Raw genomic sequence first — 16,548 nt, forward strand, 5'->3', positions numbered from 1 at the left:
CGTGTCTCCCTATAACATTGTTGAAACAGTCATCCAACATGATGATCCAGACTCGGTCCGGTTTTCCCGAAGCAGCACGTCCTTCTATCCTTTTGTTTTTTCATTAGCATGTTTAAGAAATTTAACATGTCTTCTGTGCATCTGTCACACTGCCGCTGGTCACAGTGGGAACTGAAGTAACGCGACTCATTTTTCAGAACTTTTTTAAACAAATCATGCTTTTGGTGGGGACAAAACAGGCCATTTCAAACCGAGGTGGGGACATGTCCCAGCGCCCCCAGCGTAAATGACCACTATGGCTGGGAGTGAGTCAAGTGTAAGTTTAAGTTGTTAATAAACCATTCTGGTTCCGACGTGTTGAGCTACACTGTCGATGAATACGTAACTGGTGCGACAGACCACAGAACATGAGCGACCCCTTCAGATATCGACATATTCCGCCGAACCTCAGCGAGATTCCACAAGTTGCTTTTCGATCTCGGCGTCACTCTCATTAAACCGCAGTGGTCGATATGCGAACATGTCACTCTCACAGAGGATGAGAAGAGACGTCTCTATGAGCTCAGTGACACTTTAACGTTCTCAGATACCCGACATAATCTTGTTGTTGGCATCAAAAGAAAGTGCAGCATTTAAAGTCGCATCGATCTGAAACCAAATACTTATTAAATATCATTTATTGGACTTTAACAGCATCGAGTCAAAGTTAAAAAGATGTACACAAATATTTAAGAAAATAAATTACCAAATACTTTAACAGTTTAACAAAATACTTTAACAAAAGGACTCACTGAATTCTTTGTATTTGTTCAGTGATAAAACAGAAAGTATAAATAGAAAAACCTGCAGATATACAAAGGCTTCAGTCAGATCCAGCAGCTCCACACGTTTCACTGCTTTTGTCAGGAAATAACATTTACAACATGATGCAGCCGAGTGCAACAAAACACTAAAACAGCTATAAACAACAATGATCCCATTAAAAACAAGTCAGAAATGAAAATGACAAAAACGACTGAGATGCAGATTTTTGTGTTTTTCAGTTTTCCTTTGGTAAAAAAAACGTTTCCACTTCAAAAGACTCGTCTGTCGTTCAGTAAATCTTTTGAAATCCTCTTCGGTTTTCTGATAAAGGTGAATAAAGGATTCCATGTTTCCTGAAAGCGTTTGAGGTTTGTTCATTAGCTCTGTTAATTAGACCCTGACACATGAAGCAGTTTCATTATTAATATTGTATATTCATTATTATTATTTTTAGAGCCACCGAGTGGATGTAAAGCAAATCTGAAGTTTAAAGAATAAAGTTGAAATTCTTCTGAAGGTTTTTTTTGATGAGAGTGAAGTCGCACTTTTAAGAGAAACAACTGCAACTTTTTAAAGTTTTTATCTTAGAAAAAGATGACGTTTTTTTTTCGATCGAATATCAAAGCTGCTTTGATTCTTCTTAGTTTCCAGATGTAGAAGTCCTTGTTGTTCAGACGGCTGCCAGAGGTCATGATATTCCACATTTATCCAGACGCTGTTGATCTCGTAGAGATGAAAGTCTGCTCATCAGTCAGCAGGGAGTCTGTGTTTATGTCTGCAGGAATCCTTTAGTTTAGTTTGACCCTCTTGGTTCCAGTAGTGTTGAAGCTCTGCCTTCAGTCTCCTCCGCGTTAGCATGTTAGCGCGTTAGCTCTGCAGCGCAGACACAGCAGCCTTCTGTCTGCCCAGCATGCTGTCGTAGAAACAGTCTTCGTTAATCATGGAGGTCATGCTCTGAACGCTGAAGTCTCTCTCCAGCAGGCTGCTGAGGTCCAGCACTTCTCCCACAGGACTCATCTCCTCGCTCTCAGAGGGCGCCGCCACCGCTCCTCGCTCCGTCTCCTCCTCTGTGAAGTTGAGCCTCTGCAGCTGAGCCTCCAGCTCGCTGGTGAGGGAGCAGAGTCTGGTCCTCTTGCCCCCGGGGTCGGAGGCGGCGCGGCTGGGCAGCAGAGGCTCCGAGCAGGTGTCTCCCTGGACGGATCGCCCGTCCGGTCTACAGCTCTCCTCTGGCTGATGAGGAGCCGTCCTCTGGGCGTCAGAGCGGCATCGATGCTGCCTCCTCCTCCAGGAGCTGCTCCTCTCTGCCGTCAGCCGGGTTCTCCTCAGGGAGCCGGCGGGCGCTCGCTCTCTGAGGAGGGAGCGCAGAGCTCGCAGCACGCTGGCCTTTGTCTCCAAACCGCTGAAACACAAACAACACGCCACTCTTTATTACTCATCAATCCCTTCAAAAGTCATTTTTCTTAAGTTATTACTCCCTGCAACAGGAAGTTGTTGTACTACTCATTACACACACAACAAGGGGTCGTTGAGTCCTTTCTCTTCAAATTCAGACTGTGCGTGCGCATCTCTGAATGCAGGCTGTTCTTTATAAGGATTGGATTGTACGAAACGTTACGCAAAAGAATGTGTGTATTTCACGTATTAAAATAAGGTGCAGAAGAGCGGCAAAATGCAGGAATTTAAAACAAGACTTTTACTGGAAGAACTAAGACAAATCATGACATTTTTTTCTGATTCGTTTACAGTAAGCTATTGTTCCTAAATATAATGAAATTGAACTGTTGCAATCCACTTTCGGTTGCTGTTTCCTGCATTATATAGAAAGTCATATTTCATTAAATATCATACAACCTTTTTGGGGGTTACTTTTTGCACGCTATCCTACAAACTTGTTGATGAGGGTTACCGCTGGAAACCACAGCTCAAGCTAGCTTTATGGTTGGTGTCCCCGTGAAATATCTATCGTGTTCTAATGACATGAGCTAACAAAGCCAAGTTGAACAGACTTAAGATGAAGCAGACTCAGAAAATGGATCAGGAATCAATAATCGAATCGGTACAATATCAAACCAGTAAGCAGAACTGTTACTGACATTGGTATCAGTAAAATCTTTTGGATTAATTCCCATCCATAGAAGAGACGATAAAATGTCCCAACTTTTAAGATCTAACGGTGGTCCTCACAAAGATGCATATACAAGAACACACACAATACAATAGAATTACACGAACAGGGCAGGAAATAAATAACACCATAAAAAGAGGTTTTTACTACACTTAAATGTGTCCGTTGTTGACTCAGTTATGATGTAATCGGTGAGATTAAAATAATGATGTAATAATAATCATGATTTCTACCTGCTGCAGAGCTGAAACACCGTCTCCGGACGTCCTTCCACCTCCGACCGGCTGTGAACCAGCTCCCACACACACTGGTTCTCTGAGCCTGCGCACACACGCACGCACGCACGCACGCACGCACACGCGCACACACACACACACACACACACACACACACAGACACACACACGCACACACACATGCGCACACACACACACACACACACACACACACACACACACACACACACACACACACACACACACACACACACACAGAACAGCTTCATTAGCACACTGCCACCTGCTGGACACTCACATTACAACACATTACAGTGCTTCTGATCGGCCCACTGACCTGTGATGTTGGCCGGTCTGACCTGAACCGCTGAAACTGGGATTAACCAGCGGAACCTGAAGGGGTCCAAATCAGCTGAGCGAGAGCCGGTCTGTCCAGCAGAGAGAAATAAAAACAATAATATAAAGTTTTCATCATAAAATAATCATAACTCTGATTCACAGGTTTTAATATTTTGACAGTCTGTCGCTCAACCTTTCATATTTATCTTTTCTTGTAAATAGTGTTTGATGAATAAATAAAAATGATAAATAAAGTTTTTCTGACCTATTAAATATATACACACAATGTACATAATGTATTTTGATTATATTGAAAACTAAATAAAAGGATACAGAAAAACAAATACAGAATGCACCTCATATACACATTTAGTCTTCGGTTATTCTCCTGAATTGAAGCATTTTTACAATTGTTTGTTTGTCCCTAAAAAGTGCAATTTTGTTCTCACAGCATCACAACTTTGTCTTTCAAACACTAAGCCTCTGTGAAACAAACCTCCTGTGTGGAAGGAAAACTTCTTAAAACTATTCTTCATCTTCTGACGTACTCACCATCCTTTTCTTCAGCTTGCTGTTCTCGCGGTAAACCAGGATGACGGCTCGTTTGAACACTGAGGACACAACGGGATCAAACTCAACGTTACAACGCTCCCACTGACGTTATCACAATCCCTGAAGTTTGAATCGGGTCCTTCACACACATATGGATATTACTGGAGACATTCCTGTTCTTACGTCACAACGTCTGCTGTTATTTAGAAACTGGCGAGCCTGAGGAACACACTTGGTTTTCTAAAAAATCGTCACAATAAAAGCCCCCTGTTGTTTTGTTATTTAGAGGCTTTTATTGAGAAGCGTGTTGAGTTTTCATGACATGCATGTGATAGGTGTATTGATGACTCTAAGTTGTCTGTAGGTGTGAATGTGAGTGTGAATGGTTGTCTGTCTCTGTTTGTCTCTATGTGCCCTGTGATAGACTGGCGTCCTGTCCAAGGTGGACCCCACTTCATGCCCAATGTCAGCTGGGATTGCCCCCCCCCCTCAAAAAGCAACTGTGGATGAAAACTCAACATCACAATTGCTTTTTAAAACAAAGCAACTGTGATGTTGAGTTTTCATCCACAGTTGCTTTTTAAACATCTTTCTCTTTTGTCTCCTGCAGACATGAGTCGAGTCATAGTGGGCGAACAACGTACAGGATGAGTACCTCCCGAGGTTCAGAATACATTTTTTTGCACGTGGCTTTGACACACTTATCACATCAGGACCCACCGAACAGTGTGAGCTCCGGTTCTTTCCTCAGGCGTCCCAGACTGGGCAGCGGGTTCAACCAAACCACCGACGAATGGAGCAGAAACTCACCCATCGAGATCTCCGTCACCTGCAAGAAGGAAAACAAACAAGGCTCAAGAACACAACAGAGGACGTTGTGGTGACGGTGCATAAGTGTGTTTGTGTGTGTGTGTGTGTGTGTGTGTGTGTGTGTGGGTATGGGTGTATGTGTGTGTGTGTGTGTGTGTGTGTGTGAGTGTGGGTGTGTCTGTGTGTGTGTGTGGGTATGAGTGTATGTGTGTGAGTATGTGTGTGTGTGTGTGTGTGTGTGTGTGTGTGTGTGTGTGTGTGTGTACCTGTTTGTCCGGAGCGCTCTGCTCTGCAGCCAGCTGGTCAAACACGCAGCCGTAATCCTCGTAGATCTTCTGCATCTCGTTGATGTGAGTCGCCACCTTCTCCATCGCTCTCAGCGCCTCTGTGAGGACAGAAGAGGGATTACTTTCTCTCAAGCTCCATTTTCAACTATTTTAAAAATGATGTCAAAAGAAATGGAATTGTTATAAACAACTAAAACTGTTTTGTCATACAAGAAGGATAAGAAATTAAATTATATAAATTATATAAATGATTTAATATATTCTATTCTAAAATTATTTGTGTAAATGTGGATACAACGTCAAGCATTTTTTAACCACTTTATCCAAAATTCAAGCACTTTTCAAACCTTGAAAATACAACATTAAAATTCAAGCATTTTCAAGGATTTCCAGCACCCGTACGAACCCTGGTTACAGTCACAGACGCAGCACTTTAAGATGAAGCTCATTCAATCCAATGATGGTTGGATGTTTTCAGTTCATTTAATGGTGCAAGCTAAAGTCACGTCGACGCGGCGGCCGTCTTGTTCAGGGCAGCTTCGTCTCCTAATGTGTGTCTATGGAGGCAGGAGGTCCGTCCACTACTAAAATCAGCATTTCTGATGAAGTTTCAACACATTTTCATCCAGTTTGGTTTGTTCCAAATGTCAGACGTGTATTTATGATCCAGGATACTTGGTTACATTACCACCTACTGCGTGTGTGTATGTGTGTGTGTGTGTGTGTGTGTGCGTGTACCTGTCAGGTGTGTGCGTTTGTGTGCGTGTACCTGTCAGGTGTGTGTATGTGTGTACCTGTCAGGTGAGTGTGTCTGTGTGTGTGTGTGTGTGTGTGTGTGTGTGTGTGCGCGTGCGTGCGTACCTGTCAGGTGTGTGTGTTCGGGGCTCTCAGGGTCTGTCAGAGACACCAGCTCTCTCAGCAGCAGTGGATACTTCAGGACTCTCTGAACAGGTTTGATGAGGTATGACTCCAGAGACGACGAGTGCTGATTGGTCGGATTCCTGGCCTCCAGGAAGTGTTTGAAGGCTCCGTCTGTCTTCGCTGTGGAAACGTGTGATGTCAGTAACACATTTCTCAGTAAGTGTGTGTAAGGGCGCACTCACACTGTCCATCCGTACCGTGCCAAAGACCTTTCACGGCTAAAGTCTAGTTCGTTTGACCAGTGTGAGTGCAACCGTACCGCCGTCCACGACCCGTTTGGGACAGGAGGGCTTTTGTAAAGCACGTTTGCACATGTACTGTACGAGCATGAGCGTGCACACGTGTACGAGCAAGAGACCTACGGCGGTTCTGACGTCATTTTATGTGCGCCTGTTGGGACATAGAAAAAAGAAGGACGGACCATGCGTGGACATTTAAAACAATGGCGGCGAAAGGTTCACGTTGGTGTGATGCGGAGGTGGAGTGTTTACTGCAGATTTGGTCGAAGGAAATATTCAAAAACAGTCGGACAAGACGCACAAAAACTCAGAGGTCTACGGAAAGATTTGGAAACAAAACGACGCATCGTGATGACGTCCATCAATGCGTGTGACGTGTTACGGCGTGATGACGTGTTACAGCGTGATGACGTATAGGCAGCAAGAAGCATTCGCGCGAAGTGGGTCGAGGGAGGGGACAAGTTCCCTAAAGCACCGGGCACGGTACGGATGGACAGTGTAAGTGCGTCCTAATAGTAAGTGTGTTTGGATGCAGCCTCACACTCACCTCTCTCCAGGACCTTCTGCACTTTGATGTGGTTGGCACAGAAGCCGCTGTAATGCTTGAAGTGATCGGCGTAGTAGAGAAAAGATCCTCCCAACGAGAACAGGAGTTTCTGAGAATAAAGAGAGGAAATGTTTTTCAATGATAAACAGGCATATTTAATGAATTAAGAAGTGAAAGAGCCTTTACCTTGAACTGTGCCGGTGTTTCCAGGTGGCTGAAGTCAGGACACGAGGCGATTCTCTCCTCCAGCGTCTGAAGGAAAACTCTCTGGAAGTCCAACATCTCCGGCAGGCTGCCGAACAACGCCTCCATCTGAGGAAGACACGCCGCGGTCAGAGACGCCAAAAAAAAATAGGACCCACTCAAGTTCTTTATGTGTATTTGTACCTCTTCTTTGCTGAGGAAGGTCTCCTGCTGCAGCGGAGTCAGATAGATGTCAAACAGAAGAACCAGATCCTGACGGAAAGAAACAAGAGACACGCTCATCATTACACACGACAGTACGGTAATGATAAATAAAACCAAAGCATTAGGAACTCCCTGTCCAACAACGCATCAATTTCAAAATACTCCTCACCTTCAAAGCTTATTATTAGTATTACTGCAGTGTTATTAGTAACAGTGTTATCAGTATCACTGCAGTGTTATTAGTAACAGTGTTATCAGTATTACTGCAGTGTTATTAGTATTACTGCAGTGTTATTAGTAACAGTGTTATCAGTATTACTGCAGTGTTATTAGTATTACTGCAGTGTTATTAGTAACAGTGTTATCAGTATTACTGCAGTGTTATTAGTAACAGTGTTATCAGTATTACTGCAGTGTTATTAGTAACAGTGTTATCAGTATCACTGCAGTGTTATTAGTATTACTGCAGTGTTATTAGTAACAGTGTTATCAGTATCACTGCAGTGTTATTAGTAACAGTGTTATTAGTATCACTCCAGGGTTACTGACCTTGACGTAAGACTTCTCGGTGTCGACCAGTTCCTCGATGACTTTACGCAGACGCTGACACACACTCAGGTGGGTGGGGCTTGCCGGCTGCAGGCCAGCCTCTCGACTGTACGGATTTCTGGGAACATCGGCCTCTGCCGCTCGGCCTTCTGGGAAAGTTTGGTACAGAGCGTGAACCCGCTCCACGTTCTGAGGAGAAATGAAACCATTTTATTATACAATTTTAGATTTATTAAGCATTGAAATATAGAATGATTTATTTTTCCATTTATATAAGCATTTCATTTTAAAATTCGTTGTGTATTATATTTTAGTTTCTGCCCTTAAAACCACACAGAAAACAGCGACATGTACGACAGTAAAAAGGGTTCATTAAACGCCACGAAACCACAAATCAGGAAGCAGGAAAGTCATTGATCTGTTCATGACTTCCATGCTGCAGGAGATGCTTTCATTAGTTTTACTTGAACTGGAAAAGTTCAGGGTTCCTTACATGAAGCAAACCTTCAAAACAACACACACAAAACTGTTGATTACTGCAGGAAGCATGGCCAAAAGTGTTCGGACAGGATTTCAGTTTTTTCCCTTAAAATCTTACATTTTCTTCCTCAAAATCTTCCATCTTCTTTTTTTCAAAATCTTCCGACACTTTTTCTCAAAAAACGACTTTTAGTGCAGCAAAGAAAACAAGGTTTACCTCTGAATTTTAGAGGAGTATGAGTAGCAAATACAGAACAAAGACCTCAAGATGGAGCTTAAGACAAGAGCTGGAGTATATGCACTTAGTTTTCTCCCCCACTGAGCCCATCAGAGCAACAGACAGACGTCATGTCAGTTTACCAGCAGAACAAGGCTGTCGGCCGGCTGCCGGCAGCTCAGGCAGCGAGACGCTTCGTCCACCAGCCACTCCACCAGCCCGACACCTGGAAACACCTCCCCGCCTTCCTCCTCCTCCTCCAGCATCTCCTCGTCCTCCTCTGGCGGAAGCACCCAGCACAGGGCGCCCATGGTCAGGGAGCAGGAGGTCTCTGGGGTCAGAGGTCGCCTCCGGGAGCCGTTACCAGCGGAGGAGGAGGAGGAGCCGGAGAGGAGCAACATCTAAGAGTTCTCTCGGGTTCTACGAGCGGACGCCATTAATCCTCCTCAGGTCAGACTTCACACACAAACAGTCCTGGAGGTGTAAGCCGGGATTATCAGCTGATCACAGGTCAGCTGACACAGAAGGTGTCTGAGCTTCAGGGGAAAACAGGAGGACTGTGGGAAAGGATTTCTAAAGGGGGAGGTATCTGTTTCTACATCAACAGTGGCAGGTGTAAAGATGCTAAAATGTTGTTCTCCTGTTCCGGAAACCTACGTCATCAACTGCAAACCCTTCTATACCGCCCGTGAGTTCGCTTCTTTCAGGCTGGTCGGTGTTTACATCCCACCACAGAGCAACGTGCAGGACGCACAACACCAGCTGGCTGACCAGATACAGAAAGCAGACTCTAGATCACTGCTACACTACAATCAACAGAGCCTGTCACACCGTCCCCCGCGCTGCACTGGGCCACTCTGACCACGCCACGGTTCACCTGATTCCTGCATACAGGCAGGAACTAAAGCTGGGTAAACCTGTTGTCAGGACATCAAAGAAGTGGACCAGTGAAGCTGTGGAGGATCTACAGGCGCTTGGACTGTACTGATGGGATGTTTTCAGGTCTGCCACAAGCAGTCTGGATGAGTACACAGATGCTGTGACATCATATATCAGCTTCTGTGATGACAGCTGTGTACCATCAAGCACCAGGGTAACCTACAGCAACAACAGACCCTGGTTTGCAGCAGAACTCAGGGTACGCCCACACGATCGAAAATAACCTTTTTTTTCTCTGTCCTCACAGACTCGGCTCAAGGAATATCTGTGTAACCCCTATGAAAATACAGTTGGGTTTGCCCAACTGTATTTTGGCTTCTTTGTCCACACGAAACCAGTGAAACCGACGAAAAACTCTGTAGTATACATGCCAGGCCTGAATGTGGCGCTGTAACTGCCACAGAAATACACCAACAAGGAGAAGAAGAGACGCTGTGGAGAATACAAACACCGGAGAGTTTCTCTCCAAATCTGGAGACTTCCCAAATCCTCCTCCATCCGAGAGAGAAATGTGTCACTGTTTCTGGTGTTAGTGGAGACTTTTGTGCTGTTTTGGACTCTGATGCACCAATAACTCTGCAGTTAGTGTCCTCACCGAGCAGAGGGTGCTACTGGGAGCCCCTTCCCCGTCCCAAAGCACTCACAGGCGCCACTTTCTCACTACAACCGCACTCACACTGTCCTTCCGCCCCGCGCCCCGGGCTTTAGGGTACTTGTCCCCCCTCCCCTCTCCCCCCGCGCCCCAGGCCCGTTCGTACTCACACTACCTGGGCCTCGCGCAAATGCTTCTTGCTGTCCATACGTCATCACGCCGTAACATGTCACATGCATTGCTGACGTCATCGCGATGCGTGGCTTTGTTAACAAATCTTTCCGTAGACCTCTGAGTTTTTGTGCGTCTTGTCGACTGTTTTTGAATATTTTCATCGACCAAATCTGCAGTAAACACTTCACCTCCACATCACACCAACGTGAACCTTTCGCCGCCATTGTTGTTGTTGTTGTTAAATGTCCGCGCATGGTCCCTCCTTCTTTTTTCTATGTCCGAACAGGCGCACATAATTACGTCAGAACCGTCGTAGGGCTCGTGCTCGTACACGTGCTCGTACATGTGCAAACTACAAAAGCCCACCTCTCTCAGGCGGGCCGTGGACGGCCTGCTGTCCGCAGTTATGCGTGGAGCGGGTGCACTCACACTGCTCAAATGCACAAGGCTTTAGCTGAAAAAACGGTTTTGGCCCGGTGCGGAAGGACAGTGTGAGTGCGCCGTCACGGAGACTTTTCACACGTTCTTAGAACTGGATTTAGAAACAGAGACTAGAGAGCAGTTTAGCTCCTTATTCAGAGCATCAGGGAAAAGGGAGAAATCTGTGCTGGGCCTAATTTATTCCCATGCATGTGGCTCAGAGTCCAGACTCCGTCTCTCTCCTCTCACGCAGCAGCACTGTTGTTGTTATGTGACGCCGCGGGGTCAGAGGTCGGAGGTGGGGAGACTGCATCGTTTAACAAAGTACGTGGTTTTGCTGCAACACCAAGAAAGCACAGCAGAGGATGTACTTCCTGCGGCAGCTGAAGAAATACCACCTGCCAAAGGCAATGACTTCTACACCTCCATCATCCTTGAGTCCATCCTCACCTCCTCCATCACCATGTGCTACTTTGAAGGACAAAAACAGACTGCAGTGTATCATCCGCTGTGCCGAAGAGGTGATTGGTTGTAACCTGCCGTCCCTACAGGACACTGAGGCGAGCAGAGAGGATCATGGCAGACCCCTCCCACCCTGAACACAGACTCTTTGAAGCACTCCCCTCCGGCAAGAGGCTGAAGTCTGTAAAGACCAAAACCTCACGCCCCAAGGGCAGCTTCTTCCCCGCAACTGGCCTCTTCAACATCAAGGCCCGGGTCCCTCACATTTACACGCACTCTACCTCTCACTGCCCCTCAAACACACGTCTAATTTTCTGCGTCTCAATGAATCAAGAAGAAAACGCAGCTTGGCATCATGGGAGTTATTATTGAAACTCCTTGACTAAAATCAAAGTGCATGAAGAATAAACTGTGTGGAAAACTGAGGTTTTTTGTCAAATTAAATCGATAAATAACGATCGACCGATGCGACCTAATGTTTTAGTGTTTCTCACCCGTCTCTGCAGCTCGCTGTCCTCAGACGGTTTGGATGAAACGTCGTCACAAACAGGAAGTGGGATGTCGTCTGGAGAATCTGTGAAATCAGCATCAAATTTTAAATGTGTTCTGATTGGTTCTTTCGATCTATAGAATACAGAAATACTAAGTGATTAATCAGACAGATTAATCTGACATCGCAACTTAGTTTCACAGAATCCTCTGCACTGCTGCTCTTAACTGTGTCTGAATGAGCATCGACCTGCCTTCACAATAAAAGCCTTTCATTTCATACCAAGATTTCCAGTTTCCCTGCAGGGCCTGAACACCGGCGCTTCTTTATTAAACACTGTTTCCAATATCATAAACATCATAAACATCTTTATCTCCCTGTACTTCCTGTCTGCTCAACTGTCACAATAAAATAACAAAATAAAAATACCAGAAATGTACTTAGAAAAGCCCAAAGAGTACTTTTTAAGGAGAGTATATACCAAATAGACACACAGAGTGCTAGGCCCATTCCAAAGGGAGCTGGAGGAGAAAAAACGCAGAGCTTGAAGCAAATTTAAAGTGAGTAAATTAAGTAAAGTAAATAATTCAATTAACAAGACTAAAATCACAAATTTACCAGAAAAAAACAAATATTCTCTAAAGATTAAATTTGTAAATTATCGAGAAAAACACACATATCTGAGGTTATGAAATCATAAATGTACAAGAAAAAACGTGGTAAATGTGCGTGGGAAAAACGGACAAACCATAAACATTGAGGTATTCTTTATGAGAATAACGCAAGTTAACCAGAAACTCGGATATTTGAGATTAAAAAGTCATAGCATTTGCAAGAAAAACTCACAAATGTATCATAAAGAAATGCGGATACTCTCTGAGATTAAAGTGAGAAATATGGGAGAAAAGAAACTCACAAATTTACAAAAGTGTTCTAATCTGTCTGCAGTGAATGACATCATCAGATTATATTTATAATCAGATTAAATGTAAAACAGATTGTCATAACACATGCAACACCTGCTGAATTTGACTTTTGGTGCATTTGTACAGATTTGAATGTTTTTGTAATTTAAAAGTTAAAATTCATCACTTTAAGACTGTGAATGTGTGTGTGTGTGTGTGTGTGTGTGTGTGTGGGGTACCTGAGAGGGTCCAGCTGTGGGGGTCCGGAGGGGCTGGGGTCTGGAAGAGGTCTCGGGGCTCCTCTGGGTCTCTGCTGAGCAGCAGCTGCAGCTTCTGTTGGCTGAAGAGACTCTGCATCAGGTCCAGGTCCAGTCCCGACACTGTGACCCGGTTCACAGCCAGGACTTCGTCTCCTGCCCTGAGGCCTGAAGGCAAACAAACAGGAAGTCTCTGTGAGCCCCTTCACATTAAAGGTCTAGTTCAGTGGTGGTGCCCTCTGGTGTCAGTTTAATTTATTGTTTATTTGACATTAGGAAACATGGCCAAAAGTATGTGGACAGATTGATTTCCTTTTTCCCTCAAAAGCTTCTGACTTTTTCGGTGAAAATCTAACAACATCTTTCTCAAGATCTTTCAAAAAAAATTCTCAAAATCTTTGACTTTTTTTCACGAAATCTTCAGACTTTTTTTTTCACAAAATCTCTGACTTTTTTCCCCTGCTAATTCTTTGGACTTTTTTTCTGCAAAATCTCCCGATCTTTGTTTCACAAATGTTTTACTTTTACTAAGTCCCTGAGCAGACGGACAAACAACAATAAATACAGCATTAAAATCCTAACAGGCTGGCAAAGAACCGTTAATACTAAATACAAACAGGACAATACATCAAGTAATGAATAAATATGTTCCGACCTAATAAAATAGTGGATATGCATACTACAACCGACTTTCCCTTTAAGCAGAAACATCGTTCAGACCTGCTCCGGCCGACAGTCCCAGAGGGTTGACCTCGCTGACGTAGACGTGACTTTTCCCCGCTCCGTCCACATGCCCCGTCACGGCGAAACCTGAGAACAAAACATATATTTAGTCACCTAAAAACAAATACAACTATGATAGGAATCATTCAAACGCTGCTGCTCTCTTACAGAACAGGTAACGATTAACCATAGCTAATGAATTCATTTTACGTTTCTGTATCCTGAGTTGCAAACATTGATCTGGTGTTTTTATGTGAACCACTCTTGTTGAAGTGAGCATTATGAAATATATATTTTATACCAATATTGACCAGTTCTGGACCTGAAAGTCTCCTCCGATGTGTCACCTTCTCCAAATTCAAATTCATGCTTTTCACGCTTTTCATGGTGCATTTTCAAGCCTTTGCAGCACCTTACAGCTGTGGTAAATAACATATTTATAAAGAGTACAAACATATTTGACTAATTCATCACATTAAATTAGTGTCTGAGCTTTAAACAACCAAAACTATGTTTCTACAAAACATGCCACCTGTTGGCAGGACACACGACTCAAAATTCCAGCACTTTTCAAAGCTTGAAAACACCACATTCAAGTGTTTTCAAGGATATGCTGCACCAACAACATTCAATTCAACAAGAAAATACGGAAAATGGTTTAGACCCTTTAGACTGAATTTACAATAAAAAGTCATAATTTGTGAGAAATCCTTTAGATATTCTGTAAATGTTGATGTTATTGTGCTTTAAACACCAAAATGATGTTTCTTTCTACAGAAAGAACACATTAAAGGAGAATGTGTCACCTGTCGGTCCGTAGATTTGATTGACTTCAAGTACTTTCCAAACCTTGTAACCTTCAGTCGATTCAACAACTGATCTAACTAATCTCTAATTCTTATGAAACATGTTTTGTGTCATTCTTTTCTCACCGAAGTCTTCTGAGGCGTCGGGTCGACAGACGTTCAGAGTGAAAACCCCTGGCAGCTGCAGCCGCTCGCTCACCTGAACAACAACGACAACGACGACAGGACTGTGAGCAGATCAAAGATTTGATTTATCATCATAAATTATAAAAGTTTAAATTTGCTCTCAGTAAGTAAAAAACAAATATTTAAGAAGTATTCAACCTGTGAATGGAAATAGTTGCATATTCATTTTCTTTAATAAAATAATCGATAAACTGCTGCAGCTCCGATCAGATTAAATATTAATTTGTTGTTGAATAAAAACATGACTTTATGAATATTCAATAAGTGGATACTTGTTACAGTGGAGCTGTTGTGTTTATTGAAGAACATGCAGGTAAAAGAGTCAGTGAATGCACCTGCAGAGCAGGACGTCCTGCAGGGGGCGCCTCCCTCCTTGTGGATGGGGCACCGTCCCGTCTCTGAGGAGGAGACACATTTAATCAGCTGCAGGTCAGAACACTTTAACATACTTTTGTATATATATATATATATATATATATATATATATATAGAAATATATATATATATATTTCTATATATATATATATACACATATATTCATATTTTCAGTTACGTTCCTTCATTCATGTGAATTAAGGAAAATAAAATAGCTGGAGCAAATAAAAATACTAAACACCACAGGTTCATTATTATTATTATTATTATTATTATTATTAAGACAAGTTTGAATCACCAAAGACCAAATCATTTAAAAATATAAAAACGAAATAAAATATTTTAGTTTAAAAAAAGTTGATGGAAGAAAAACAATAATCACATGTTAATTATTATTATTATTATCATTATTGTAATTATTTTAATAAAGAAAAGTTCAAATTAAGAATTCAAATCTTAAAAATAAATAAAAAATAATACATTCGTTTTAAAAAAAAAATCTTTGAAATCAAACTCTCTCACAGGCACCTGAACGCACCAAGTTTCAAACAAATAGAGGAGGAGTTGGAGGGACACAGGAACCGTGGGAGAAGAAAGGTTTTAATCCCTGACAGCTGTTCCACCGACAACTCAACTCCTCTTTGCTCTCCTCCTTCACATTCCTCCTTTGTCCTCCTCCTCCTCCTCTTCCTCCCCCTTCTCCTCCTCCTCCCCCTTCTCCTCCTCCTCCTCCCCCTTCTCCTCCTCCTCCCCCTTCTCCTCCTCCTTCTCCTCCTCCTCCTCAGATTAAAGGCAGACAGGGGGCTGCAGCCTCTAAATCTGGCCAAAAGTGTGTGGACGTCGTCACCATATAAGACGTTCGCACACAGAGAAGAAGCTCAGAGAAAATCATGTTTCTGCTCCGTAAAAACATTTTATAGTCAACAAACAGGTGTCTGTGAAAAAAGCAGGATATTTACGAGTTTCTAGATTTTTTAAATTAATTTTCTTGTAAATTGTAAAATCTCCCAGCTCTGTGATTATAATTATTTATAATTATACACAGAAATAAATACGTGGAAAGAAGTAACAATAGATTAAAAATACAAAGAATTGGTACAGTGGTTAGAGCAGTCGCCCCATGTAAATAGGCTGAAGGTCCTTGAGGCAGCGGCTGCGGGTTCGACTCCAACCTGCAGCCCTTTGCTGCCTGCCCCCCCCCCCTCTCACCCCATTTCCTGTCTGTCCTAATAAATGGCTTGAAAACTGCCAAAAAAAAATAAAATAAAAAATAATAATAATAATCTTGAAAAAAAAATACAAAGAATTAAAAAGACATAAAAAATATATATATTTAAAGTAAAACTAAATAATTTCAAATTGTTAAAAAATGAAAAAAATGTACCAAAATAAGTTACAAAACAGCAATTCAAAAGAAAAGCAGAAAATCTGACTTCATGATCTCAGATAATTTCTAATGAATTTAAGACTTGAGTTTTTCTCTATAATCATATTAATTATGACCTATAATGACCTTGATACAGGGCTGTGATGCTGTGGTGTGTGTGGTGTTTACCGGGGCCGTGGAGTGTGTGGCGCCCCTGCTGCATCTCTTCAGCCCGTCCAGAGGCCTCAGAGAGGATGGCAGGCCCTTCCTCCTGCCGCTTCCCCCTGACAGTGAGCGACATCGCTGCCGCAGTGTCACCTGGTCTCTGCTGCACACCTGA

At 43.1% G+C, this 16,548-nt stretch overlaps 1 protein-coding gene across 2 annotated transcripts in view; it reads right to left on the bottom strand.

The window, feature by feature from the left end:
- Window positions 1-659: 659 nt before the first annotated feature.
- Window positions 660-16,548, bottom strand: part of tiam2b (TIAM Rac1 associated GEF 2b) — a 46,365-nt gene continuing 30,476 nt past the window's right edge. For both annotated transcript variants that reach the window (XM_083933764.1, XM_083933765.1), the window contains 17 exons: window positions 16,398-16,544; window positions 14,803-14,865; window positions 14,408-14,480; window positions 13,473-13,562; window positions 12,735-12,920; window positions 11,595-11,674; window positions 7,817-8,005; window positions 7,247-7,315; window positions 7,046-7,171; window positions 6,860-6,968; window positions 6,014-6,193; window positions 5,132-5,250; window positions 4,776-4,884; window positions 4,056-4,114; window positions 3,502-3,592; window positions 3,163-3,250; window positions 660-2,203 (listed from right to left, as the gene is read on the bottom strand). In XM_083933764.1, the coding sequence (XP_083789890.1) occupies window positions 1,672-2,203; window positions 3,163-3,250; window positions 3,502-3,592; window positions 4,056-4,114; window positions 4,776-4,884; window positions 5,132-5,250; window positions 6,014-6,193; window positions 6,860-6,968; window positions 7,046-7,171; window positions 7,247-7,315; window positions 7,817-8,005; window positions 11,595-11,674; window positions 12,735-12,920; window positions 13,473-13,562; window positions 14,408-14,480; window positions 14,803-14,865; window positions 16,398-16,544 (2,310 nt within the window). In that variant the 3' untranslated portion in view covers window positions 660-1,671. The remainder of the gene's footprint in view (window positions 2,204-3,162; window positions 3,251-3,501; window positions 3,593-4,055; window positions 4,115-4,775; window positions 4,885-5,131; window positions 5,251-6,013; window positions 6,194-6,859; window positions 6,969-7,045; window positions 7,172-7,246; window positions 7,316-7,816; window positions 8,006-11,594; window positions 11,675-12,734; window positions 12,921-13,472; window positions 13,563-14,407; window positions 14,481-14,802; window positions 14,866-16,397; window positions 16,545-16,548) is intronic.

Source organism: Echiichthys vipera, assembly GCF_963691815.1.
Source record: "Echiichthys vipera genome assembly, chromosome: 19".
In the NCBI taxonomy this organism is placed as follows: Eukaryota; Metazoa; Chordata; class Actinopteri; order Perciformes; family Trachinidae; genus Echiichthys; species Echiichthys vipera.